This window comes from Homalodisca vitripennis, chromosome 7 (genome assembly GCF_021130785.1).
Source record: "Homalodisca vitripennis isolate AUS2020 chromosome 7, UT_GWSS_2.1, whole genome shotgun sequence".
NCBI lineage: Eukaryota > Metazoa > Arthropoda > Insecta > Hemiptera > Cicadellidae > Homalodisca > Homalodisca vitripennis.
In genome coordinates, this window is record NC_060213.1 from 145,566,286 (window position 1) to 145,594,099 (window position 27,814).

Sequence of the window (27,814 nt, forward strand, 5' to 3'; positions counted from 1 at the left end):
TTTCGGATACTTGAAAATTGTATTAAAAAGAAAGTTAAGCCAACATACAGTATTTACAATAATGGATTTAAATTATCACATGAAATATTACAATGCGAGATCATTTGGACTGCCAGAACTTGCTACTGCTCCTCAGACTTTTGGCCTTGATACTTTTTTTCATCTTGTCTCCTCCTTGGGCGATAGCTTCCCGAGAGTCCAAGTCCAGACGACGAGTGTCCATCGGCTCATCAGAATCCTGTGTCTGAGCTTTCAGCGTCTTCTTGATGTTAATAACCTTGGAAAAATAATTCAAACATAAAAGCTAGACCAAAACTCGGTGCAGGTGGATCATCACTGACCAAGTAAACATGCTGCTATCTGTAAGAGAAGTAGTTAACTACTCTTAATCATCACTTATCATCACCTCAGTGTTATCTCAATATTATCATTATTTTCAGGGTAAAGAAGGATGTGTGCACAAATCCCTACTATCTCTACACAAAAATATACATCAGTCTAAACGTAGAATGAACAGCAAAACTTAATATTAATACATATAGCACCAGTTATAATTTTATAAAACCGTTTTAAATCCATGTTGTACAAACAGATTGGCATTTTCACTAGATTCTTGCTAACCCAAATTTCAATCAGAATGAGTCGAATCTATATAGATTGTTAAAACAATTAACCTGACCATGAATGTGATCTGACAAGAGATTACTATTAACAAACAACATTCATTCACTGGCTGTGATAGTTTGACTTCTGATACGTGATTGTCAACAGCATAAGGATTCTAAACTTGTAGAAAACCTGACCTGAATATTGATTGATAATGACAAGTGGCCATAACCATGACATTCTAAATATCACCTTGTATACAAAATACTATTTTTAATTTAAATTTTAGATGATTTCTTTACTGTTATGAAATATGGTTTGTTCTGCTGGTCACTAGTTAACATCTACCTTATACAAGATAATTCAGAAAGAAAAGTTTCTAGCTAATTTGAATAACACTGGTTGGTTGATAGTTAAGTTGACGGTCTGCGAGCACAAGCCGTCGAATTTTTTCAATATTTTAATAAATTTGGGAATTTGATGGACTCCAGAATAAGGTTTGTCATCAATCGACATGTCGCCACTTAAATTGAGCAAACCACTTGTACACTTGAGTATTTTCCCATAGTGTCATCTTGATAATAAAAACAAGGTATAAAACAATGGTTTTTGTTACACAATTATACTTTAACTCTATAATTTAATACTTAAAACAAATATTTTGTTTAATGTATTCCAAGTTGAATGTATACTTAAAAGCTGTTGGTGCATCAAATAATATTTTTTCTATTGAATATGTGCATCTTAACTTATTTCTCTTATTTTGTAATATTATTTCTACTCCAGTATAATGTAAAAAATACAATTATACAAATAGCTATTTTTAGGGATATCTAGGCCTAGATCAAGTGGAGAAGGCTAATGGGTATTTTCATGACTGGATGTTAAATCGTCATATAGTATATCACTAATATCATTTTGTAATCCACTTGTATTTGCAGCCATCAGAAAAATAAATAGTACTAAATGAATAATGCATGCGTTGTTTCAACACTATAACCTAGCAACTGAATAAAAAGTAATAAGTTTTGTAATTTCATGTGAAAATGAACCCTAACACATTAATTGCACTTTACCCTCATATTTACAGCAGATTAAAAACTAAAACAAATTTGTATTACAACAAAATCAATCAAAGTACTAAGAACCCGATTCACAGTGGCAAGACTAGTTTGTTTACATAAGCAGACAATTCACTCAGCTGGAACTTTTGATGCTTGTCAACAAACCAGTAAATCTACTGTGTAAAAACGGCTGAAATATTGTTTTAAAATAGTTCAAATTATTTCCAAGAGGCAGTAGCACAATACAGAGCGAGTAGAACCCTCCGAACTAATCTTATACGTCAATTAAAAGAGACGTAGTATGCTAGGTGAGCAGTGCCTGTGATTTGCCGCTAGCAGAACTACAGCACACCTGGCAGCGTCCGCGTTTTGTCCAGACAGGATTTACAACTTGTGAGCTTTTTTATATTAATTTTAAAACACAGATAAATATTGCATTTGAACTCATCTGATAAATTATAAAATTGGTTTGGTATACAAGATTTAATTCCCATAAATAATAACGATTCTATACTAATAACTTACAAAGGTGATCAGACTGTAATTTTATTGGTATTTTGAGACATTAAAATTTGATGTAAACACAATTGTAATATTTAAAATTTCCAATAGAGTTTAAAAGTTAACTTTTTTAGAAAGTGGGTTTTACTTGAATTTATAATAATTATAATAATAACTCAATAATTATTATTAGAATCCACATTAGAATCTAAAAGAACACAAAGTTTTGTGAAAGTCTTTGTTTTCATATATATTAACTGGATTTATTGTACAGTACAGAGCATCTCGAAACTAACAGTCCAACGGGTTATCAAATGAAGAAACAAAAGACGACATTGACTTAAAGCTACTGAATTGATTTCTAAAGAACGTAAAGTAATTTGCATGCAACAGTGTCGTGTGATAAAAATTTGGGAATGAAACCTTCAAATTAAAAATGGTAATTGTGGAACTAAACAGATTTTTTAATGTTAAAATCTTAAAAATATAATATTGCAAAATAGCTAATTGAACCTTCACCTGGGATTGCTCTAATAACAAGTATAATCCGATATCCACCAAGGTATGGAAAATAGTACAAAACATTCAAGTTTCCTTAGAAGAAACTACAGCCTACAGAACCTTAATTCCTTAAGGGAAGATTGGTACCATGTGCTTAATGCTTGTAATGCTAAGGAAGGTTATCAACAATCTTTGACAACCGTGGCAAGAGCACTTGACTACGCATACCAAACTACTGTACCATTAAATACAAGGTCTCAAGAAATTACCAGACAATCAGACAAAGTCATTAAAACTGTTAAGACTAGACGTACTAAAAATTACATAATCTCAAAATTACTTCAGAAAATGCCTTCTCACCGGGGGACCTGGTATTTGCCAAAATAAAGGGTTACCCACATTGGCCAGCAATTGTTAAGGAAACAATACCGAAACAAAAACAAATGTCAAATGTTATGTAGAATTCTTTGGGGATAAACCACGGCCAAAGTTACAGGAAAAGACCTATTCTCTTACAAACAAAATAAAACACTGTATGGAGTACCAAAAGTTTATAATTTTAAAAATATAAAATTCAACGCTGCTTTAAGAGAAGCTGAAGGAGCACATACAATCAGTGAGAGAGACACTCTTATAGCTGGTCCCTCTAATGGTATATGCAGTCAGAGAATAGAACCTGAAATCAAACTTTGTGAACTAAAAGAAAAAATATTAAACATTGACAACATTGAAGAAACTGACTTAGAGACTTCGCTGACTGATGACGAGATGGTCCAAACCACCAACAGGAGAAACCAAAGACGAACGCTGCCAAAACCAATCATGTACTACAACTCTCACATAAAGGGGACTGACCGCTTGGACCAAATGGTACTTTATTATCCCTGTGAGTGCAAGACCCTGCGATGGCACAATAAAATTTTTGTGCACTTTCTCCAGGTTGTTGTAGTAAATTCTTTTTACCTGTACAACATGTACAACTCAGATAGACTGTCCCTGTATGACTTCCGAGTTTGTGTTCTTGAAGACCTGCTCCCTCCAAAGGAAGCCCCACTGCTCATCACACCGACAAACTAACGAAGCGCAAAGGAAACAGCAAGTCAGTTACCCGGAGGTGCCGCATTTGCTACCAAGAACACAAGCATAAGGAAACAGTGTACTATTGTGCAGTGTGCCCTGACGAACCAGGTCTGTGTGAACTCAGTTGCTTTGAGAATTATCACGAGGACAAATAAGTAGTTTTTAGTCTTTGGCAGTGGGTGGGGATGTATGTAGTTTTTTTTCTAATTTTTACTCGGGGAGGAGGGAGTGTTAACTGTTTTTGATGTTGTATATTTTTCAAATTAATATGTAATATATCCGTGTAATTGATGTACTATATACGTGTAATTCGCGAGTGTTTGTGCCGAAACCTAGTGCGCTGTGAGCACATACAACACGGGGACCGGCACCCGGTGCGGATGACGAGCAGACTCGGCACGGACATGACGTCACCCGTTCTGGCCAACGAAGCTTCCGGGATACCTTGGACAACCCTTTCGGCTATCCTGACTCCGTTTTGGGTAAGTAAAAAAAAAAGAATTCCCGCATTTTCTGTCGCCAGTAATTTTGTCATCCGCAGTGAATGTGTTAATTGTAAGTGTATTGAATCCTCAGCTGTAATAGCTGCAAGGCAGCATGGGAAATTATTAACAGATATAAAGGTAGCTCAAATGCCTGTAAGATCAGCCACAACCTAACCCCTGATGACTTCAATTACACCTTCATTGCAACAGTGAAAGAAGCATGTAGTCAGGTTCCGCCTTCTTTGGCGGTTTCCGGTCGACTTGTGAGTGGCTACCAGGTTCCACCCCTACGTTTTGTGTGGAAACTAGTTTCAAGTGAGGAAGTATTGAAGTGTGTCCAAAGCATCAAAAGCAGTTCCAGTAAAGACATCTTTGATATCAGTGTTGATCTGGTGAAATTTGTTTTGCCTGTGATACTAGAGCCCCTTACGGCTAGCATCAATCATTGTCTTTCTACAGGCCTGTTTCCTGACTTGCTTAAGTTGTCAAAAGTTGTACCTATTTTTAACCCTCCATCGGGCGCTTAAAATTAGAAACACCATCAGGCGCTCACGGAGGTTTCCTCCAGGTTGGCGAATAATGGATATCATAGTCGTTTAAACTGTTTTTATTTGTTTAAATATTCATACTGATTTAATTACAATGTAATATATTCATTTTTAGAAATTTAATAAAAATTACACTCTTATGTAATGAATTTTCCAAATAAGAAATTCAAAATCTTAAAAAATGTTATTGTATAATAACAACATGATTAATTTTAAGGAATAATGCAATTAATTGTAAAAATGTTTAACCTACTGTAAATATGTATGGAAATTAACTTAGTTTTTAACTTCTTACAAAAACAACTTACTTCAATTCTTGAGATATTATACAATTGTAATGTCAATTATTGCTCTGAAATAATAAAAATTTATTCTTTACTAAAAATTTTTTTACACACTGCACAAAATTTCAAAACATTTTCCTTCTGGTTGTTATAGCGACAATGTTCACTCCATAATCATTACTGAAATGTTCCCTAGCACACTGGTACTGTACTAACAAGTCTCTCGTCTTCATTCTCCATTTCACAAAATTCAAATAAAATATATAGTAAAATTTAAAAAGAAACCATCACAGGTCACACATTTAGGCGCACACGGATTATTACAACATAAAAACTAAACACAATAAGGCGCTCACGGTGATTTCGTCCAAGCACTACAAACACACCATCGGGCGCTCACGGAGGAATCGTCCAGTCACGCACGGAAGTAGACCTCATACTGACACATTTTGATAAATAAAAGCGGGAGGCTATTGTTTCGTTTCCCCGAAAGATGCTCGTGAAGTACACTGCGGGAAACGACTGCCGACATCAGAAAAGTAGTACTATTTTTAATAATAAAACATACACGGAGGAAAACTCCGTTTAGCGCCCGATGGAGGGTTAAAAAGGGTGACCCCTCTCTGGCTGAGAACTATCGACCTATATCTGTGGTGCCCACATTTTCCAAAATCATTAAAAAAGCTGTGATATACCAGGTTAGTGAATTTTTTGAATCTAATTCTCTTTTTTCTAAAAATCAATTTAGCTTTCGCAAGGGTTTGTCCACTGTGAGCGCAGTCGAGCTTCTAGTCTCAGGAGTAAATAGGTGGTTTTGAACACTGCTCTAGCACAATTGCCAGCTTGTGTGATTTGACCAAGGCTTTTGACTGTGCTCCACATGACATCCTCCTTAACAAATTACAACATTATGGCCTAAATGGTGTTGAGCTAAACTTCTTTCGAACTTACCTGTCTGATCGCACTCAGAGGGTGTACTTCAACAACACAATCTCTGAGTTAGCTTCAGTTAAGGGTGGTGTACCACAGAGATCGGTCCTTGGCCCATTCTTATTCTTAGTTCTTATAAATGATTTGCCTACCAATGTGAATTGCGGCTGAGTAATTTTTGCAGATGACTCCACGTTTTATTGTATAAATAACGATAGATACCTTGTTTGTAGAGAGAACTCATGTCCTCCACCAAGCTAACTACTGGTTTTCATCTAATGGTCTGTTACTAAATGATAATAAATCACAAAATATTATATTTTCTCTTTGTAAAAATCCTACGTTAACAAAGTATAATTTAAATTTAAAGTCCTGTGTAAGACTGTTGGGTATAACTTTAGATTCTAAGTTGACTTGGCAACCCCATGTTCCGAGTGTCTGTTGTAGGCTGTCAAGAGTAATTTTTTTGCTGCGCCACCTAAAGAAACTAGTTCCCAAAGATTATCTTAAATCCGCATATTATGCATTTTTTCATAGCACCATATTGTATGGAATCACCATATGGGGTAACAGTCATGATATTCAAAAAGTATTACTGTTACAGAAAAAGGCTGTTAGAATTCTAGCAGGTGTCTCCTCCTTAACTAACATGTAAACCTATTTTTGCGGAGGAAGGTATTCTAACTGTTATCAACCTTTATATTTATTCATGTCTGAATAAATTAAAACAGAATCTTGGCGACTTTTCTCTTAGAAATGACATTCATCACTATCCTACTAGAGGCAGCTTATATTTAGATCAGCCCTACTGCAGATTAAGTAAAACACAATCTATGTGTTCTTTTATGGGTATCCGTTTGTTTAATAAACTACCTTTTACCAGTCATAACATTAGTCTTAGTAAATTCAAATCAGTGATGTATAGATGGCTGTTAACTAGACCTTTTTATAGTATAGACGAATACCTGGCACTGTCTGTGATAGATGTTTCTTTTTAATTTTAAACCTATCTGTATTGTAGCCCACATAAATGTTTTAAATGTAACTGTTTTAAATTGTCTGTTATTGTACTATTTATTTATTAGTGAATGTTTTACCATTTTATTACAATGTTATTAATTTATTTTCTCTAGAATCTATTAATACATGTATTTATTTTTGATTGCCCATGCTTAGTTATACGTAGGATACTGTTATTTCATCTTGGCCAGCAAGGTTTTTACTGAAATCAACATTTAATGTAATATATCTAGATTTAATATTTTATTGAAGCTCTGGAAACGATGTCAATGCATTTTAATGATGTTATTATGACTAATAAAGATTCTTGATTCTTGATTCAGAAAATAAAAGTAAGGCAGCGTGGTCAATTTTTAAATCTGAACTAGGTAACCATAAGCTAAAAGATACTTTCTCTGAACTTAATTGTAATAATGACATAACATCTGAGGGACACAACAATTCTGATTATTTTAATAACAAGTTCGTCAACATTCTAGAGAGATTAATCTGAACCCAGATGTAAACCAATCACTTAAATATTTGTCTAATTTAAAAATTCAAAACTCTGTCCAATTTAACATTAAAACTGCTTCAGTCCACACAGTATATAATACAATTTTTTAAACCTGAAAACCAAAGTCATCAGGTTGGGATGAAATTCCTTTGCATTTGATGAAAAAAGCTGTGGATTTCATCCCTTTGCCCCTTTGTATCATAATAAATACATTTGAGACTGGTTATGTCCTCACCAACTGAAATATGCAGAAATAAAACCTATTTTCAAGAAAGCAAGTAAGGAACAATCCAAAAAACTATAGGCCAGTATCAATTTTGTCTTCTTTACCAAATTGTTTGAAAAAATAGTGACAGATCAAATTATATCTCATCTTGAACACAATAATTTGTTGGCAAATGAGCAATATGGTTTTACAGCTGGACGAAACACAGTTCAGGCTATTGCAGACTTTGTGTATAGAGTGGCGGAGGGCTTGGATACGTCGTGGGGCACAGCTGCTGTTCTGTGACTTGTCCAGGGCCTTTGACTGTGTGGTACATGAAATTTTATTGGGTAAAAAAGTAAAGTAAAGAATGTCTTATTTTACCAGGCGAAGTTAGGGCTAAGAAGCCCTCTCTAACACTCAGTTCTTTCTGATCCTCTGAGTGTGATAAAAAGAATAAGAGAAAAATCGCGCCTGGGGACCAACAGCTTAAAGGTGACTTCCGAACCACCACCAATGGCCGGGCAGGTGGGCCGCTTGCAAGGACAGGATCGCTCAGCAGTCACCTGTCCAAGCAGTGGCCACACTCAGCGTTGCTTGATCTGGTTATCTTGCGATAACCGCAGTACCCACTAGACTGCGCCATTGGTAAAATTATCTATTATATTTTTTTTTCTCTAGTTGGTACTGGATACACTCTTACCTTTCGTCTATTCTGCCTTACGGTTCTAAAAAAAATATTACATTTACAAGTCAGAACGAAAATTATTTAATCATGGGATTCCACAAGGATCAATTCTTGGTCCTGTACTATTTTTAATATATGTTAATGATCCCCAGCAAATACAAATTCTAGTGTAATATTATATGCAGATGACACAATAGCGATTCTCAAATCCACTTCTAGTATTGGCCTTCATAGTTTGATTCACGACTCTCTTTTTGAATTATCAAGATGGTTTACAGCAAATGGTTTAAAACTGAATTATAATAAAACTCAATTAGCCAGTTTCCTAACTGTTCATCTGCCAAGCCAGAACCATCTTGAATTCAACGTCAAGTTAGAGAGTCATTACACTGAAGTTTTGAAATCAGCAATTTTTTTTAGGAATCCTCAGACTCAAATCTAAAATGGACTGAATATTTTCGAATTTTGAGAAGGAAGCTGAACTCTGCTTGTTTCCAGATGTCTATCTTAAGAAATGATGTTGACTTAAAAACAAAACTTATGATTTATCATGCTATGTTTGCTTCAGTCATGCGAATAAGAATAATCTGAATTTTAATCGAAAATCCTCTGATAAATAAAGAATATTGTTTATACAACTTCAGGCATTTAATAGGTTACACAATTTATCTAACAATTACCTCAGTTTCAACAGCCTCCTTATGTTTGAGAGCTCTGTTCTTTTCAGCATTTGCTCTATTTATCTGCTGCTCCACGCATCGCAAAACCGTCTCGCACGAATCACACCACTCTTGCAGCGTGTCCACGATACAACCAAGCACATTGCTCTGTGTATCACGGCCGATTGCATAGTCCACCTCCAGCTGGGAGTTCTTCTGGTCCAACTTTCCGTGGATCACATCTGGGTGTTAAAAGCACATATGTAAAGAGTAGAACAAACCAATGTGACAGATTCAATTTAAAACAGCTTTATTCATTTAGCATATACATGTATATACAAGAATAGTGTCAGGATTTTAATTCACGTCCTTATTAGATAAAAAGAAACAAGAATATATACAGAAAATACAAGATATATCACAGGAAATATAGAAAGTAATACAAAGTAAAAAAAACTCTCCAAGATGGCAGACTAACTAAACTCAGTGTTTTTTAGCTCCTATAAATAAGTGCATTTTTTAGTGTAAAACTACCAAGGACATACCTGGACTTCTAGCAACATCAATTTAGAAGTACTGTAAGTCTTTTCTCCCAAATATCTCAACAAGAAACATTATTTATATCAAGAAACAAGCACTATTCACTAAGATTCATGACAATTGAAACCATTTCTACTGTAAGTTAACTCAATGTAACACAAGTTTGATCATATAACTGAATGTATAACAATTGACTAAGCATACAAATATTTAAAAATCAACAAGTCTGACTTATTTTATCAGGGAAAACGCGTTTTAATTGATTACTAAATATCAACAAGAAAGTACTGAAACATATGTCAATCACTGACGTCACAGCCAAATTACAGCTGTAAGAAACACAATACTTCCAACTCAGCTCCAACAAGTGACACACTGTGTTTGCTGACACCTGCTGACAATACAACCAGCGCGACCGACCTCAGACACTAATACCATATGGCAGCATTCTTTCTAGTGTCAATACATTTAATCAGATTAAACTGTTTCCTTCAAATTCAAATTCTTTATTTCCAGAACATCTTTACTATGTATAGCAGTGTCAGAAACAAATTCAGCAACTATCATCTATGATATACATTGCCTAAGCCTAGTAACAAGTGTCTATCCAATTACAGCATAATAATCACTGATGTCATATGGGCTGATATTAATCAATAGCTTTTTTACACTTGAAACAATTTCAAGAGATTTAAGATGAGAAGGAAGAGAGTTGTAGAGTTTAATGCCTGTTTCAGCAAAACAATTTAAGGTGGTTTTAAGACTACATTGAGATATTCTAAGAGAATTTGAGTTTCTAGTCATATGGTTATGTACAGATCTATTTGTAGGTATGGCATGTAAATTTCTTTTTATATACAATCTAAAATATAAAGTGAAGGTGCTCTAAGAATACCATACTTTTTAAATAAAGGTTTATAGTGAGTCCTTATGTTTACATTAGCTATGATCTTATAGCACGTTTTTGTAAAATTAATAATCTTTTTGTGTTACAATCATTGTCCCATACAATAATTCCATAAGACAAGAAACTATGAAAGTAGGCATAGTAGACAGTAATGAGGATGTTTGTTGTTACAATATATCTTAGCCTAATTAATATAAAAACCACAATTCCTTCACAATCTATTACAAATAGGTTAAATCATTTTAGGAGCTACATCATTGCAACTTGGTTTTCCTCAAACTATTTCAAGAGCCTTCAGCTCAAAATATAAAGTGCATATTTAACAATTAGAAAATATATGTACTAAATCAAGAAAGTCAAATTAATTGAAAGGAACCCAACAAAATGCACAATTGAAATACTGGTGACATTGATAGTAAAAATAGTTACTATTGTTAGTCAAAACATTAGTTACACCAATTTATTTTTAACAAAATACAAAATATAAATCAAAACGTTTTCAATCCTACATATAGTTTTTTGTATTAACATCCATGTATATTTAGTAAAAATATATCTTTAAAATTAAACATATGTTATTTAAACAAACATAACAGTTAAATCAGAAATTCTTAAATTAAATAATTAAATAGAAAGTCAAAAAGAAGTAAAGACACAAAGGTACATACCAGCATAAATAGCTTCTATAATTAGGTCCTCTAAATCTCGCACATTCTTCATATCTAGTTCTTGAAGGAGAACAGAGTACGGAATACACTGTAATTAAAAAAGTAGCGGGTAAAAATTCACATTAAAACTCAATATTATGAAGTAAATATTATTTACTGTAGAAGCAGATCTTAAATCAATTATTAACTGTGAATAGATTTACGTCTATTTCAGGATCAAAAAGTGTAGATACTCATTTGAAAAATTAACCACAAACTGACTAGCAGAGCTAAAATAACAGGGGTTACATTAAAATTTAGCTTGTTTATTTTTGCATTTAGACATATAAAACAAATTAATCACAATCTTTCAATTTTTATGTTGGTAAGAATGAAAAGGTTACTGGTTTTGGTGCTTGTATGAATATTGGCTATCAGAGATCAGAGAATCAGAAATCAGAGATTCTTTATTGATAATCTTATTGACTTTTGACTGTGACTTTGATTACAAGTAGCGTCGATGAAAATAAGATGTACATAGTTGTTAGTTAAGTCGTATTGTTAAAAGTATTAGTGGTCTTGATTGAGTTGCCTCCAAGAGTAGAATTCCTCTATTGTATAGACGGTTCTCTGCATTAGCCAGTTCTTCATTGCTGTCTTCATTTTCTTGAGATTATTTTGATTATTCTTGATTTCTTCTGGCAGAGCATTAAAGAGTTTCTTCCCAGCGTAGGTAGGTCTGTGAAGAGGTAGTAGGAAGTCTTGACCATGTCTTGTATTATGCTCATGGAGATCACCATTTTGAGGAATGTCTCTTGTTTGGCAATACAATATTGTTTCTATTATGTAAAGGGATGTTACCGTAAGTATTTTCAATTCTTTAAATGTATCTCTACAACTTTCTCTAGGTCCTAGGTTGCCCATTAAACAAACTTATTGATTTTTTTTTGGATTTTGAGGACTTTTGAAAGGTTGAGTTTTGTTGTGCTTCCCCATGCTGCTATTCCATACCTAAGATGACTTTCAAATAGCACATAGTACGCTATTTTAGTGGATTCAAGGTTGCTAGTTGCATGGGTTCGTTGTAAGGCATATAGAGATGAATTTAGCTTTAGGCATAAATTGTCAATGTGATTTGCCCAAGTTAAATTATTATTTATTGTTATTCCTAAATAATTCGTGTCTTCTGCTTCTTGGAGATCAGGGAGTTCTGACACATAGTTTTTATTAGTTCCTATAGTGATTTACTTAGTCTTGAAGCTGTTTAATACTAGATCATTGTATCTGCAATATTGTTGGGCCATATTAAATGAGATGTAGAAGTTTATTTCCAGCTGTTCAACATCCTTTTGGGCAGATAGCAGATCAGTATCGTCTGCATACATAATAGAATTTGTGTTGTTTTCCAAGAAAGTTGGCAAGTCATTTGTGAATAAAATATATAGGATTGGCCCTAGGACGGAGCCTTGGGGGACACCTCGAGTCACTGGTAGCCTTCCAGACCTGACAGTGCAGGTGTCTCCATTTCTTCTCTGTTTGACCTCCACAACTTGGTATCTTTCACTCAAGTAACTCTCAAACCATTTCAGGGCTGACTATTGAATGCCAAGAGATTGTAGTTTGACTAGGATTAGATTATGGCCAAGACAGTCGAAGGCTTTACTCAGGTCTAGAAAGATACTGGTGATGGTGTTGCCTTCTTCTAGGTTGTCTATAATAAATTCAACAAGGTCCATTATTGCAGTTAATGTAGATCTTCCTTTTCTGAAACCATGCTGTTTATTTGACAGGAGATTATTGGCTTGCAGGTGAGTGAGGAGTCTAGATAGAGTTATTTTTTTCTATTACTTTAGATACAGTCTGTAGTTGTGAGATGGAACGGTAGTTTGTGGCTTCGTCTTTATTTCCTTGTTTATATTTAGGATGTATTTTGGCCAGTTTTAGGTTTTTCGGGAATCTGCCTTTTTCCAGGTTAGTGATGTGGTGTATTGGTCTTAAGAGTTAAGCCTCGCAAAATTTTATGATTTTGGAAGACATTTCATCCAACCCAGAAGAGGTTTTACTTGCTAGTGAGTGGATTGTTTGTTTAATCTCCTTTACTATGGTAGGGGTTATCTCTGTCATTATGGTTTCTATGTTGTACAGTGGATTATATACTATGTTGTCATTTGATATTTGTTGTTGTTTTAGGGTGATGTCAGCAATATTAACGAAGAAGGTGTTAAGGTGGTTAGCGATTTTATTTGGGTCTGTTTCTTGTTACTTTATCAATTTTTAAATGAGTCAGGCCTGGTGTTGTTTGGTTTTTAGCTGCTCTTTCTATATTTATAATTTCCCAGATTGCTTTGGTTTAACCCTTTAAGCGTCATGAAAAATTATACCTGATCTTTGATAAAGTTACAAATTTTTTAAATTTCCAATGTGTAAGGTTAAATTTTTTTTCGTTTCTGTATGTCAAAATAGAGTTATTTAACGGTGAATAAAATTTGTTTAGCCCTTTTTGGATTTCCTAGGATAATTTTTAACTTTTGAGAATATTGTAGAATAGCAGTGTAGTTGTCACCAATGTTTTTTTATTTATTCAGTAAGTATGGGAATGAAACACAGTTTTATAGAGAAACATATACTATATTACAAACCAATAAAATTAGAAAAATACAAAAGTAGACAAAGAGTGTTTATGTGGTGGCGGTCTGTCACAACTGACATTCCGCGCGTCTCCCGCAAGCCACTGTTATCGCGTGGACTTTGAACCTTCTTATCGCTCGGCAACCTGTAGGACAGCCTTGCGGGGCTTGAATTATGTTTCTTGCTTTCTGATAACATCCTTATGACCGTAGTAAAATATGAAAAAGTTTGGGGTTGACCAAGTAATTGCTCAAAATTACCGAATCTTCAAATTCCGAATCGTCTGGATTCGCCATTCACACGAATGATGGTAAAAAACACTAAATAAATACTGGAAACTGCTGTATATAATATGAATAATTTACTTTAAAAAGAATAGGACACTACAGAAAATTAGCGATAACCCAAATACATATGCGTGTACCGGACGCTTCCTAATAACTAACTGGCTAGATGTCTTGACGGGAGATCCCGTCAATGACTTTGTGAAAGGCGCGGGGCCACGCCCGCTAGACAGTGTTTGGCCAATTAGAAGCAACTGCCACTCCCATTGTAACAGAATTCGAGGTGGAGCAACCCGTCTGTATGTCGCATGACTACTAGAACCATCTAGCAGCAAAATATTCAACTAACATAGCAGTAAGAAAATAAAGAATGCAAAAACGCGGATCCACGGCAATGACGTTTTGAGCTTGTAGTGGCCCTCCGCGGATCCGCGTCAATAACGCTGGAAAGGTTAATTGTTAGCTTGATTTATATAGTCTGCATTGGCCTCCTTCCTAAGCTCTCTGAGTTTTAGATCATAAGCTTTCTTCTTCCTCAATTTTTAAATGAGTCAGGCCTGGTGTTGTTTGGTTTTTAGCTGCTCTTTCTATATTTATAATTTCCCAGATTGCTTTGGTTTAATTGTTAGCTTGATTTATATAGTCTGCATTGGCCTCCTTCCTAAGATCTCTGAGTTTTAGATCATAAGCTTTCTTCTTCCGGTTTGCGTCAGTCTTATCTTCTATTCTTCCTGTGAGATTGAACTTATCCTGCGCTTTAATAAATTCTTTCCGTAAGCTCAAGGCTTCTTCGTTGTGGTATGTATTCCTTTTAGAGTGATGTTGTTTCTTGGTTTTGAATGGACAGGCAACATCTAAGGCCCTAGTAAAGGTGATAAGGAAATTGTCATAAGCATCATCAGTGTCGTTTGATTGTGACACACTTTCCCAAGTTTCCGTGGCTAAGAGGTGTTTTAGGTTAATTTTTTGGTATCACTTAAAACATACCAATTACTGTTCTACTATTATCAGTAATGACTATTGCATTTAATTAATTTCAAATGTCTTTCACAGAAAATCCTATCACTAATGCAGTGGTCAACTTTGGAGTTAATAATGTACAAGGTTTCAAAAAACACATTGAACTATTTTACAAATCAATACTATTTTTATTGTTCCCAGTACACTCATAAAATTTACTGAGATCTCATGAGAAATAAACAAATACCATGAACTTTTTCATAGACATTTATCTTAGTACAGTATCTTAGGTGATTGGTAAGAAATGGTTTTCCTCTCCTCTTCCAGGTTTTCATCATATTGCACTTACAAAAATACAGTTAACCACTAATATCTCAGGAATGCTTGGATTGCTACGCTGATGTAAGGGAACTGACGTCCAAACTGTGCTTGAATCATGTTGACCTATGAAGAAATGTCATACTATTTAATGTCATTAAATTACTATAACATAATGAATTGATGGTTATCCGCAGGCTGTCAACCATAAATAATAATCTCTAATCGACAGATGACCAGCATTAATTTCATCACTCTCTCAACTACACAACAACTACTGCACAACAGAAAACTTAAACCAAATCCTACCTTCATTTTTGTAGCAAGCGTCACTATAGTAAGATGTTGTAACTTCTTCTTCTCTGCTACATTTAAGTCTAAGAGTTGGTCTTTATTTTCCAGGTATTGGCGGTAAGTCCCATAAGCAAACAGCCTAAGTGTCCGATAGTAGTTGATATTTGGTCCATTCTCTAGCTGAAACATAAGAATAACACGTAGATTCATGTACCAATTGGGATAAAATTCAATTCAAACAGATTAAAATTACCGTCATCGGAATCTACAGGTATCCCAATGGCAATGGCCGAGACATACATGCGTATGAGACTAGAGGCAGAGATAACTACCGAACTAGTAGACACAGAACGGTGGTTTAGGAACGCTTGCCTTCACAGGCAGGTGTTCATTTCGTCAACAAATTCAATAAAAAACGCTCCAACGCCCAAGGTGTTAAAAACTTGTTCGAAACACTTTTTAGTGTCACAAACATTTTATAATGTAGACGAGTTTTTAGCATATGATTGGGAGACCACCAATTAAAAAGACTGACTGAATCTGTCGCCGGAAGTGGGAATAAAATTGGTGAATAAATGGAAGTATGTAAATTTGCAAATTGTACGTTTGAATGAGATTTATTATGGGGTGTATGACAAAATTTTAGCAAGTAAAAAGTTGACTTTTGCCATGCGTTGTAGAATGTTCCGGCAATAAAAATCTGATTTGATTTGACCAACGTAGATTCAATCACTGCCTCATCTAACACACTGTTCATTCAAATGGGGGATCAAGGTCAGTAATATTTTAAAAGACAACAAATTGAGATGGTTAGAACCAATTGTAAAAGAAAACTCGTAATACCATTAAGAACTATTAAAACTGAAAATAAAACAATCAAATAAAAGACCTAATGACTCTTGAATGCATGTCGGGCTAAGACCAATAATATATTTTTATGTTGGAGTTCAAAATAAACATTTTATTTTACCACATGACATCTGAACCATCACCAATGCCAGTAGGCAGTCTGCTTATTAGAACAGGATTTTTAGTAATCAATTTACTATCACATCATTGTGTATTACTTTTGCAAGTTCAAATGATTTTCTATTCCTCTCTGTGGGCCACTTGTCTGTAAGAGGATTTTAATAAAGATCAAGTAGAGATCGATACTGTGGTCCAAAACCTTTGAACACGAAGCCATGATGTCCAAAATGACTGTACCACATGCATGAATAAGAATTTGAATTCACTCATCCAAGAAGCAACTGTGTTCATTGTTGCTTAAACATTATTTTAATAACTACTGTACTCTATACATACTGTATAGAGTAAAATCAAAAGCGATATGGAAAATTTTATGTGTAAGGTTTTGTAGTGTTTAATTTAGGATTTTCAACCCAACTATGGCTTTTACATGGCCAGTCTTATTTGCAATTAAATATAGGGCGTTATATAGGTAATAAATGGGATTTTAATGATAGGGACGAGTAGGGTAGGCGGAGCGAATGAGGCAAGTGTTTGTAAGATGAGTGATTCTTTAAATGTTTTGAATGAGTTTAGGAATGTGGAATGTCTGGAGTGTGAGAGTGTAAGTGTGATCGATAATTTTGTTTCAAATAAGCTTTGTTCTGGGAGTCTTTTAAAAAAGTTTCATTTAAATATAAGAAGTTTTAACAAAAACTTCGACGACTTATTGGTGGTATTAAGTACAATCAAGACTGAGTTTGATATTATAGTCTTAACGGAAACGTAGTTGTGTTCAGAAGATCGTGATTTGGTAGAGCTAGAGGGGTTTGATACTTTTTGTAATAAAGAGAAAAGGAATCAGAATGACGGGGTTATCTGCTATGTTAGTTCTAAGTTAAATGGATCAATGTCAGAAGTTGCTTTGCATGGTGCTACTAGTTTGTGTTTAGACATGTCGCTTGGTAGAGAAAAATTTTCTGTACTTGCCGTTTATCGCAGTCCTTCTACAGATAGGGACCTTGAACTCTTTATCACTGGCCTTGAACAATACTATGAGGGCCGGTCAAGGGACTGTGTGCACTGGTTGATAGGAAATATCAATTGTTGTATTTTAGATGGTAGTAGAACACCTGTATCAGAGCGCTATATAGACATTCTGTATGGAGCTGGGTTTACACTGTGTATAACAAAAGCAACCCGGGTCACGTCACAGACTAGTACATGTATTGATCACATTTTTGTTGATTTAAAATTAACTGATGATCTTTTGTCATTGGTAGTTCACACCGGTGTAACTGATCACTATGCTATAGCTGTAAAATGGAAGGTTTCATATGGTGAAAATAAATCTGAAAATAATTTAATAAATATACAAATTATTAATAAATGTCTAGTAACAACTCCTTTTAGAACAAAATTGGGAAACTGTTCTCAATTCAACTAATGCAAATGAGTGCTCTTCTACGTTCATTGAAAAAATTAAAAACGTAACAGACTCTGCCACTCAAGTTAAACAGTATAGTAATAAGCATGTTAAACTCTGGACTTGATATAAGTCAATTAGGCATAGAGATAAACTCAGTAAAACAATTAACACGTTCGCTGCGGCTCGCACAAAATCGAGCCAGCAGCGTCCCTGCCGCCCGACGGCTGACGCGAAATCGTGCCGCATTGCCTGTCTTCTGTCATTCCCACAGTGTGAGCTCAGCTCTTGACAGGAGTGGATTTATCGCTGTCCGCGTGTTGGTTCAAACCTGTGAAACATTTATTTGGGTTTAGTTTGAAGTTATAAAATTGTTTTCTTCGTACTGTGGAGTTCTTTCATGTGCCCCAGTGTATGTGTCAAGTGATGAATAATTATTTGTGTTTTGTGCTATATTTGTGTCCCTAGCTGTGTTTTTCAAGTTTTGAGGTTATGGCAAGACCACGTGATGTCGATTCAGACGTTGACCTTGAGTTGTCAGGCCACTCAAGCTCCGCTAGTGATGACAATGGAGGGAGTGTTACAGACAGTGGTGCTGAACCTGAATTCAGCCCTGAATGGAGCAATATTACGGCGGGCTTGAAAAGAATACCTTTTAAAGGTGAGAACAAACTTCTATGCCCCGGAGAAGGGAAACCAATAGACTGGTTTTTGTTGTTGCTTGATGACATGGTGCTTGAGCAAATTTGTGGCTACACTAACCAAAATGCCTTAGACATTTTTTGTGGTCCAGATATCGAACCACAGTCCCGGATTGCACATTACAAAGATATCACAGTACTGGAACTGAAAACTTTCATTGGATTGCTCCTACATATGGGGTCAATTAGACTCAGTCGATTCCAGGACTACTGGAAAACTGACAGACTCTACAATTTACCTGTCTTTAGGGAGTTCATGAGTAGGGATAGATTATTTTTAATCATTCTCAGATGCCTTCATTTTTGTAAGCCTAGAACCAACAATGCTCAAAACACTGATCGACTAACAATATTTCTAAAAAGAAACAAAAGTCTAGCATGTATGGGTATTTTGTGTGTGTGTGTTTCATGCATGGATCTAGAGAATGTTTTTGTTAGAGGGAGGGGGTTAGGAGGGTAAAGAGAGTGTATAGGTTAATTTAATTTTACCAAGAAGCTGTACAAATCGGTCTTCTCTTTTAAGTATTTTCCTTCGAATTTTATTTTGATTTGAATTGCTAAATTAGGTTGAGACACACTCCACTTTATAGTAATTTATTGATAATTTAAATTTATTTTATATTCAGTATAAGTAAATTTCTATTTGTTTTACTTTGAAATATATATTGTGTACTGATTCAACTCAGCTCTCACACACAGGTCTAACCCATGTGAGGGCTCTCTCTTTATATGAGTAGTATAGATTTGTTTTCCAATGTAAGTTTTTATATCATTTACATAATGTATTTTGTGTTGTTTATTGAGAGAAATAAAACCATTCTAATTCTAACTCCAGAAAAGGCTAAGGGAGCAGAGCAGGTTATCTACCTCTTTAATGTTTGGCATGTCCAGAAGCTCTCCAAACACATGGACACCTGGGGCCGCTAAGACCTGTCGGATTAATTCCATGGCCGCCGCACCCTTGGCAGACTTGGCCAGCAAGACAAACTGCTCCAGAGGGTTGTTGCTAGACGTAGAGGAGCTAGCATTCTTGTCTGCTTTGTCCGAAGTCATTATCACTACTGCCTGGAACATTGATGTTCAATACATTAAATCATCTAAATTTTATCTAATTCATAGGCTAACAACGATTCAATATGCTAACATGTGTTTCAGCCTTAAAAACAATTGGCTCATGTTGCTTTCCAGCAATAAATAATCCATAGATGATGTGTTTGCGGTAAACTGGTTTTACTGAGGGTTGGAGGTGATTCCTACATAGTTCTCACAAGGACATTTATCTTGTGAAAAGAAAGCCTCTTAATTTAATGTATGTTAAAAATAATAAACTTGTCCTGATGTGCAGCTAAGATGGCTAGAGTCTTATGACATCAATCAACAGTATACATCAACGGTTTGATTATATGCTACATGGTGTTATTCTTAAAAGGGTAGTTAGTGCTCGTGACCTTGGTATTCTTTTGACTTCTACCCTGGACTTCAGTGAGCACATCACTAACATTGTTAACAAATCTGCAAGAATACTTGGGCTCATCAGTCGCAACCTGTCGGCAGAACTTCTCCATCACATCATTTAAAGCTCTCTATGTTGCACTTGTTCGGCCTATCTTGGAGTTCCCTACGATGGTCTGGTCCCCCTACCAAATGGGACAAGCCTTTATTCTAGATTCAGTGCAGAGGCAGTTCCTCAGGATGGTCGGCATCAAACTTGGCTTCCGGTACAGGGATGTTGATGTGCAAGAAATTCAACGCAGTCTTCAACTACCCACCCTTGCATCCTGAAGAATATTAATGGACATGGTTTTCTTGCAAAAATTATTTCTCATCGACTGTCTAGAGATTCTTCGCCAGGTTAATTTTCATGTTCCTCGTGGGTCCAGACACTGTCAGCTTTTCTGCAAGCATCACTATCCTACAAACCACAGTACTATACCTAGACTAATGGAACTGGTAATGCTGCATGTCCTGAAGTTGATTTTTTTGGTTCCTCTGTTACTGTCTTCAAAAACAGATTAGCTACTATAATTATGATTGAGTAGTTGTCTTCTAAATCTTGGTTCATATAAAAATATTATGTTGTTATTATTATGTATATTGTTATGTTGTTATTAGGTCTAATTTTCTAATTTAATTTATTATTATTAAAGTTGCCTTGTGTTAATGATATTACAGTACATAGTATTATTTTGTTATATCATTGTATCTGTACGTTAATCATCCATTCTCCACTATTAATTAAATGTAAAAATGTGTATTGCCATGTACAAATAAACAAATAAACTACATCGCACATGAATAAGATCTCAACAAGAGTTATGAGTTCAATAATTTTTTTTATGTCACAAACCTGGGCATAAATCTGTCAAAAATTAACAGATAAGCTCAATTGAATAGCCAAATTAATGTTTAATATGTTTCATTTTTTAAATAATAGGCCCCTATATAGATTTAAAACTTCTCAATTGTTATGATTGTATATAAAAAAAAATAATTGTTACTAAAAGAGTAACACCCCGCAAGAAATAGGAAGCTGTAAAACTCAACTTAGGCCTGATATGCCTAATTACTTGCCTAGTTTTATTTAAGTTACTAATGACTTCAATCGACATAAGATCCAAAAAGCTGATAGTTTTAAAAAATGTGAGCATTTTAATATGATACATTACAAAAAGGTCATTCCATATCAAATCTACACAGGATATAAACATGACCTCTTCAGAATTTGATGAAATTTGTCATAAGGTAGTCTTTGCATAGATTAGGAAAATTGTCAATTTCCCCCAAAATATTTCAAACACTTTCAAAATTACGGCTATGTAAAGTTTCTCAAAATCCACCAAAAAACTGCAACCAACATATTTTTAAATAACCGTAGCTCCTTATTGAGTGGTGAGTGGTGTCATTTTACTCAGTGGTAAATGCTCTTTCTTTCAATGTACAACACAACATACTTTGTCTAAGTTTTGTTGAAAAAACAAATTTAAAAAGTACAATTATGAAAATAAAATAAAAAATAGTTTATATTTTTGGCATTTGATTTTCAAAATTTTAAAGTGGAAGGCTAATGGGTTCATAGTTAAACACTATATTAAGAAATGGTGTTTACAAATTTTTGTAAAAACGTGATACTATGTATCAAACTTAATTTCATTATGATGGTGATTATTATCATAATTATAATGAGTAAGTACTTAAAAGAGGGTTGCCTCTAAAACAGCAATTTCGTTATTTACAAAACAATTGTTTTATATTTTATAATGCACATTATTTTAAAATGTAAATAGGTACTCATAAATAATAATCAGGAGACTCTGATCTAAATGATTCACAATATAAAAATAAGAAAAACTTTATTAACTGATGCCGTCATAAGCAAAATTGTTTTATCAAAGCGGAGTAACTTTTTTTGTTACTACCCATGTCCATATTAAGACCAAATTTTAACTGCATTCCCACTCTATGAATGGGTAGTTGAAAATTTATCTGGAATTAATTTTAAGATGAACATGTTGAGGCTGAGAAATTTATGAATAACCATTTCAGCCAATCCATAACTATTAAGGGAGCACGGAGTATCATGCTGTTATCCCTGTAAATTCAAGTGTATCAAAGACGTGTGTAAAAATATTCTTTGGATGTATAACAGAGGAAACAGTAAACCTCCAAAAATACCCTGAAAACTAAAAACTTACAGAAACAGATATATAATCCCTACACATGACCATAAGTGGGGGCTAGAGTATGTGTCTGAGAATAATGAAGGAGGAAGTAAAATTGACATTTCTGTACACTGCTGAGCCTTCATTCAGATGTATTATGGATACCATCGACAGACTTAGTTTGTAAATTTGTTCCCACTACGCCTACAGGAAGGATTTACATAATAACATGCCATAAAAACTTCACAAATCTTAAACTCTGAATAACTTTTGCCAAAGATGTATGTGTTAAAAATATATTTTTAAGTACATGAATAATTTAATACAGTTAAGAAATCTGTATCAGGTAGGCTGACTATTAGTTTAATAAAATACCCTTTTTAAAATTATTATTTAACTATAAGCCCATTACCTCCCACTTATAAATTTTGAGAATCACTTACCAAAAACATAAACTATATTTACAAAAATTTTCTAATTTTTAAAAATGCATTTTTTTAGAAAATAAAAATAAAAATTGTTGTTTTACATGAATGAAAGAGCATTTACCATTGAGTAAAATGACACCACTCCCATCTGTCTAACTCCATTAAGAGGAAAGCTATGGTCATTTCAAAATATATTGGTTGCAGTTTGTTGATGTATTTTGAGAAACTGTACATAGCCATAGCTTTGAACCCGTTTGAAATATTTGGGGGAAATGGCAATTTTAACCCTTATAACGTCACAGACGCCGTATGGCGCATAGACAAACTATCTCCAAACGGCAAAGACGCGGTACGGCGCATCGACACAAAACTGCGTCTATAGCAAATTTAAGTTCCTTTTAAATCCGATCAATGTCACTAACGGTATGCGTCAACCATGTGTGTGGGTTATTGACCTATGTCAAGCGTCAAAATATAGCTGTCGTGTTACATTGTTTGAAACAATAGACGCGGTGTCTAGACACTCTCCCCGCCACACGGCACAGACGCCGTACAGCGCGCGCGCTTTTGTTTGCAGTTTGGCTTCAGGTAGTGCGTGTCTAACCATCGCTGAGTCGGTTTCCTTCGTCGTGTTTTCTGTTTATATGGTTTTTATTTATTTGTTAAAAGTATTGATATCTTAGTTTTAGTATTCTTTTAGTGTCATTTTAGTGTTTAGTGTCACCTATTTATTGTTCAGGTACTTTGGGATTATACCGACCACACCAGTATGAAGAACACAAAAATATAAATTTATAGCTAAATAAACATGATAGAACAAAAAACAACTCTTTAATTACAAAATTACAAACTTACAAGCATTTCCAGGCATTGTAATTGGTATTGTTGTCGCTGTTATCTTATCTTTCTTGAGAATCCCGATTACGACAGGCCACGCGGCATCACATGATTTGCGCGGTACATAATTGCCTTTCCATTACAATTCAATTTATATTTCTGATCAGATCCTCTAGAATTTGATATTTTACTGATAGGTACTATCTCGAGGGATGTTTTTCTTTCGTTGACATCAGCGAGAAGGCATGGCACTCGCATTTTGGGTGGCGGAGTATGATCAAGAATAAAAACAAGTTTTGAGTGTTTTTTCAATAAAGAGTTTAGTTTTAGTTTGATCATGTTTGTTTTTATTGAATTTTTGTGTTTGGAGAAAAGTAGAGGTAAAACACGGAAGTACAACAAAGCGACGCATCATCTGAACGGGCGGCGAGACTCTGCAATCACGTTATCTACTAGACCGCTTGACTTTGACCTCTGAGGATGGGGAGGGGTTTGCGATAAGACAATTCCTGTTTTATATTGACGAAATATTGTTCTACGCTAATCTAGTAATCAGTAGAAGCAAGATGTCAAATAACGATTCATGTCTGGTTGTGGTCGGTATAATTCCAAAGTACCGTGTTCATTATTAGTGATAAATAACATGTCTCGTAACTGACGATCCTGAGTACAGTGACTTTATAATTTTAAAATTTTTACTTTTTTATACTTACCATAATTATAGAAAGTAAAAATAAAAATGAACTTTACACATTTAAAATTTTTTTTTTTAATATTGTGCCGTTTGCTGGAAGTCGTGAAAAGATATACTGACGTTATAAGGGTTAATAATTTATATGAGGACTACCATTATGACGAATTTCATTAAATTCTGAGATGGTCAAGGAATTTTTTTCATACTTTTGTTTTGATTTATCATATAGAATGACCCATAGTGATAATCTTATATATAATAAATAAGCTAGGCCTATAACGATCAAACAAACAGTTAGAACTGGAAATATGAAAAATTTGTAAATAATAATGAAATTATAACAATATAACTATTAGGCCTATTTATCGCGGAAAATATGAAATATGCGTTAACTATTTATATGTTTGGTAATTGGCACATTAACGGCTGGAGCGGCAAAATACGAGTTTCGCGTTATTAACTTATTGAATCGTCCTACAGAACAAAACAATATAAGGTTTGACGGGGTGGAAATGAGAAATAACGAAGTTCTAGAACATCAAAAATGGAACAACTGTTCAAACGCGAAGCAATATTTCCATGTTCTACATCCACATCGGGCATCACGTGACCTTTTGTGACCATGATTCAACCTCGTGATGACGTCATCGGATACGGCGCCATCTTTGCAAACGTAAATGAAAAATAATACTGAAATGAGCGGAATTTTGATCCAAATGAACAATGTTTTTCTTAAATTTCGAACTAAAAATTAATTAGTTGTTATCGAGTTGAGACGAGTCCCTCCGCACGGGGCAGCACCAAAGGTGCTGATGTTAAGGAAAGAAAAACATCCCTCGAGATAGTACCTATCAGTAATTTAAAATATTAAATCCTAGAGGGGCTGATCAGAAATATAAATTGAATTGTAATGGAAAGGCAATTATGTACCGTGTAAAAAACTTAATACATCATGAATACCCTTATATGAATACATATATAAATGGACATTAATAGAGAACACTTACCATTAGTGTGTTCGACAGAATGTACAGAAACTAAATAATCTCGTTTCAGTCGAAACGTAACCTCTTAACCCTGGAACAGGCAAACGCCCGATATCGGGCGTTTTAACATGTCTTTTATTTCTCAATATTACGTACTTAAAACACGACCAAAGAGTATCAGTATTGATACCAACCGAAAGAGGAAGGTTCAATTTATGTAAATAATACACTAATAAATAATTTTATCGTTTCGTTACACGTCCATACGTTTTATAATATTTTTATACAACAACAATTTTACAAATCAAAAACTTTGAAATAACTTTTCTTTTTTATAAAAAAATTTTTTCATGAAGGGGTAGAGTAAGGATATTTTTTTTGTTTTAATTATATTATGTGAAAAATGTTCCTTGAACAATGCTGAATAAAAAAATATATAATATGACATAGGTACTTTAAGGTAAACAATATGTAATAATAAAATAAATATAAGGAAATGTATGAAGTACTAAAAACACTCCGCCACTGAGAGAAATATGACCGCCAGTTCCAGGGTTAACATGCCCGACAATACACTCCAACATACCAATTTACTGCATGGATCCATGATCGTCACGCACTCACTCGATCCAAACTACAGTACACGATATAGTGAAGCACTGACTTCTGCCCTGGAGTGTTCAGATAACAGATACACTATCAGTCCCAGCCGCAGATAATATTTACAACACACCAGTTCACTACAATTGGTCGAACTAGTGGATGGTTGATCCATGATTGTCCTGCACTCACTCGATCAAAGCTACAGTACCCGTTATCTCTGACTTCTGCCCCAGAGCGCTCAGATAACAGATACGCTATCAGTCCCACCTGCAGATAATATTTACAAATACCCAGACACAGCACACAAACAGAACATTAAAACTTAACTATTTATGTATATACCCTCTAAAATCATGTTATTTGTCATTTGCACCCCCTAAAACCATATATATTTTTTGTTCAGGAGGATGAGCAGAATACGTTGATAACATCAAATTTGTGATTTGCCACCTCGACCTTTAATCTTATAATTTCAATATGTTTTCTCCCGGGTAGCAATGATTAACACAAGAAATTAGTTTCAAGAAGTTGTTGAAAGCAGAACAACTCAAGAATTCCCTCAAGAAAACCATACTTCCCTTCTGTACTCACAGAGATGATCTGAAAGCAGGTTGGCTGATATGCCACTTTTTAAACTTTGTTCATGGTCAAGCTTCTGACAGTCTGTTATTGTCTATAAAAGATGATACGTTTATTGTATGAGTGTTTTAAGTTTAGAAAAGTTAGTTATTGTTCAAAAATCAGTATTTATTGGTTATATGCATATTGACAGCTAATTAGGTAAATATAATTTGTCAATATGGTTATAAAAAATCAGATCCTCCTATTTATCATTCTCTAACCTAGGCTTCCTAGACTTTGATTAATTTAACCAGCACATTTCCTAACGCCGACGTGAAACTGGCCATAGATTCCATCCATAAAAAGAACGAGTTCTTATAATGAGTGTTTTATAATTAACTCATTATTTCAGAGAAAAATCTTCCTTTTCATTGTTTCATCACAGTTGTAAGTCAATGGCAAAAATTAAAATTTTACTTTCAGCAAAGACTAAATTTTGACTAATGCAGGCGGTCTGTAATTTGAACAGAGGAAACTTAACAAATAAGGATATTTAAACAATACAATTTTAAAAAGAATTAAAGCAACAAATGAATACTTACGAATATTTAATGAATATGTCTAACACTAAAACAAACTCACAATCTCTGCAAAGGAAGACTAAATCAGCTGTCAAATTACAATACAATATAACCAAAAGCCTGTTTTCCATACTGTGGATTTTTTTCAAACGTAAAAAGTCAATTGTATACACACAAAACTGCAGACTGCGTGAGACTTTTTTTACAACATTTTATCTATTTTCAATCTGTTCAGTTTGAGAAGAACAATAAGTAAATATTATATACATAAACAACATTAAAAATTAAAATTGAGTTAGATATTAACCATTGTTAACACTAACATACGGTAATTAATTGAAGAACCTAAAAGTTTGCTGTGCCCCATAACTGCACGTCATATGTCCATAAAGGTTTTATGATAGGTTTTATATAATACGAGATTGTTCTTGAAACTGAGTTTTGCTTTAGATCAGAGTAGCCAATTCATTTGATTTGATTTTAAATTTAGCTTTTGTCTCTTTGTCCAAATGCGGGATTTCCTTAAGCCTTCAATCTAATCGCATGCCCAGATAATTTACTTCAGTTAAGTTTGTGGTAAATGAACGTCATTCAATGTGACTGGAGGACAAGAATTTGTATTTATTGGGAACGTTATGTGAACTGATTTATTTCCGTTAATTATGATTCTCCATGTCTTAAACCATGTAGTAATTGCATCTAAGCTCTGTTGTAAGTAATGAGATGCTCAAATACAATCTTTATG

The 27,814-nt window shown here is 34.4% G+C and overlaps 1 protein-coding gene across 1 annotated transcript; it reads right to left on the minus strand.

The window, feature by feature from the left end:
* On the minus strand, positions 1-27,231 carry LOC124366466 (COP9 signalosome complex subunit 7b). Its single transcript, XM_046823046.1, has 6 exons — positions 27,091-27,231; positions 19,588-19,785; positions 15,661-15,825; positions 11,183-11,270; positions 9,089-9,309; positions 1-277 (listed from the first exon to the last, which is right to left on the minus strand). Exons 2-6 carry the CDS (start codon positions 19,771-19,773, stop codon positions 101-103), a joined length of 837 nt encoding a protein of 278 aa, XP_046679002.1. The 5' UTR covers positions 19,774-19,785; positions 27,091-27,231; the 3' UTR covers positions 1-100.
* Between the last annotated feature and the right edge of the window lie 583 nt (positions 27,232-27,814).

Coding starts and splice junctions, on each gene's coding strand:
- LOC124366466 (XM_046823046.1), bottom strand. CDS start 19,773: ATGACTTCGGACAAAGCAGACAAGAATGCTAGCTCCTCTACGTCTAGC. Junction 11,271..15,660: donor CGCTTGCTACAAAAATGAAG/GTAGGATTTGGT, acceptor TTTTAATTACAG/TGTATTCCGTACTCTGTTCT. Junction 9,310..11,182: donor TATAGAAGCTATTTATGCTG/GTATGTACCTTT, acceptor TTTAACACCCAG/ATGTGATCCACGGAAAGTTG.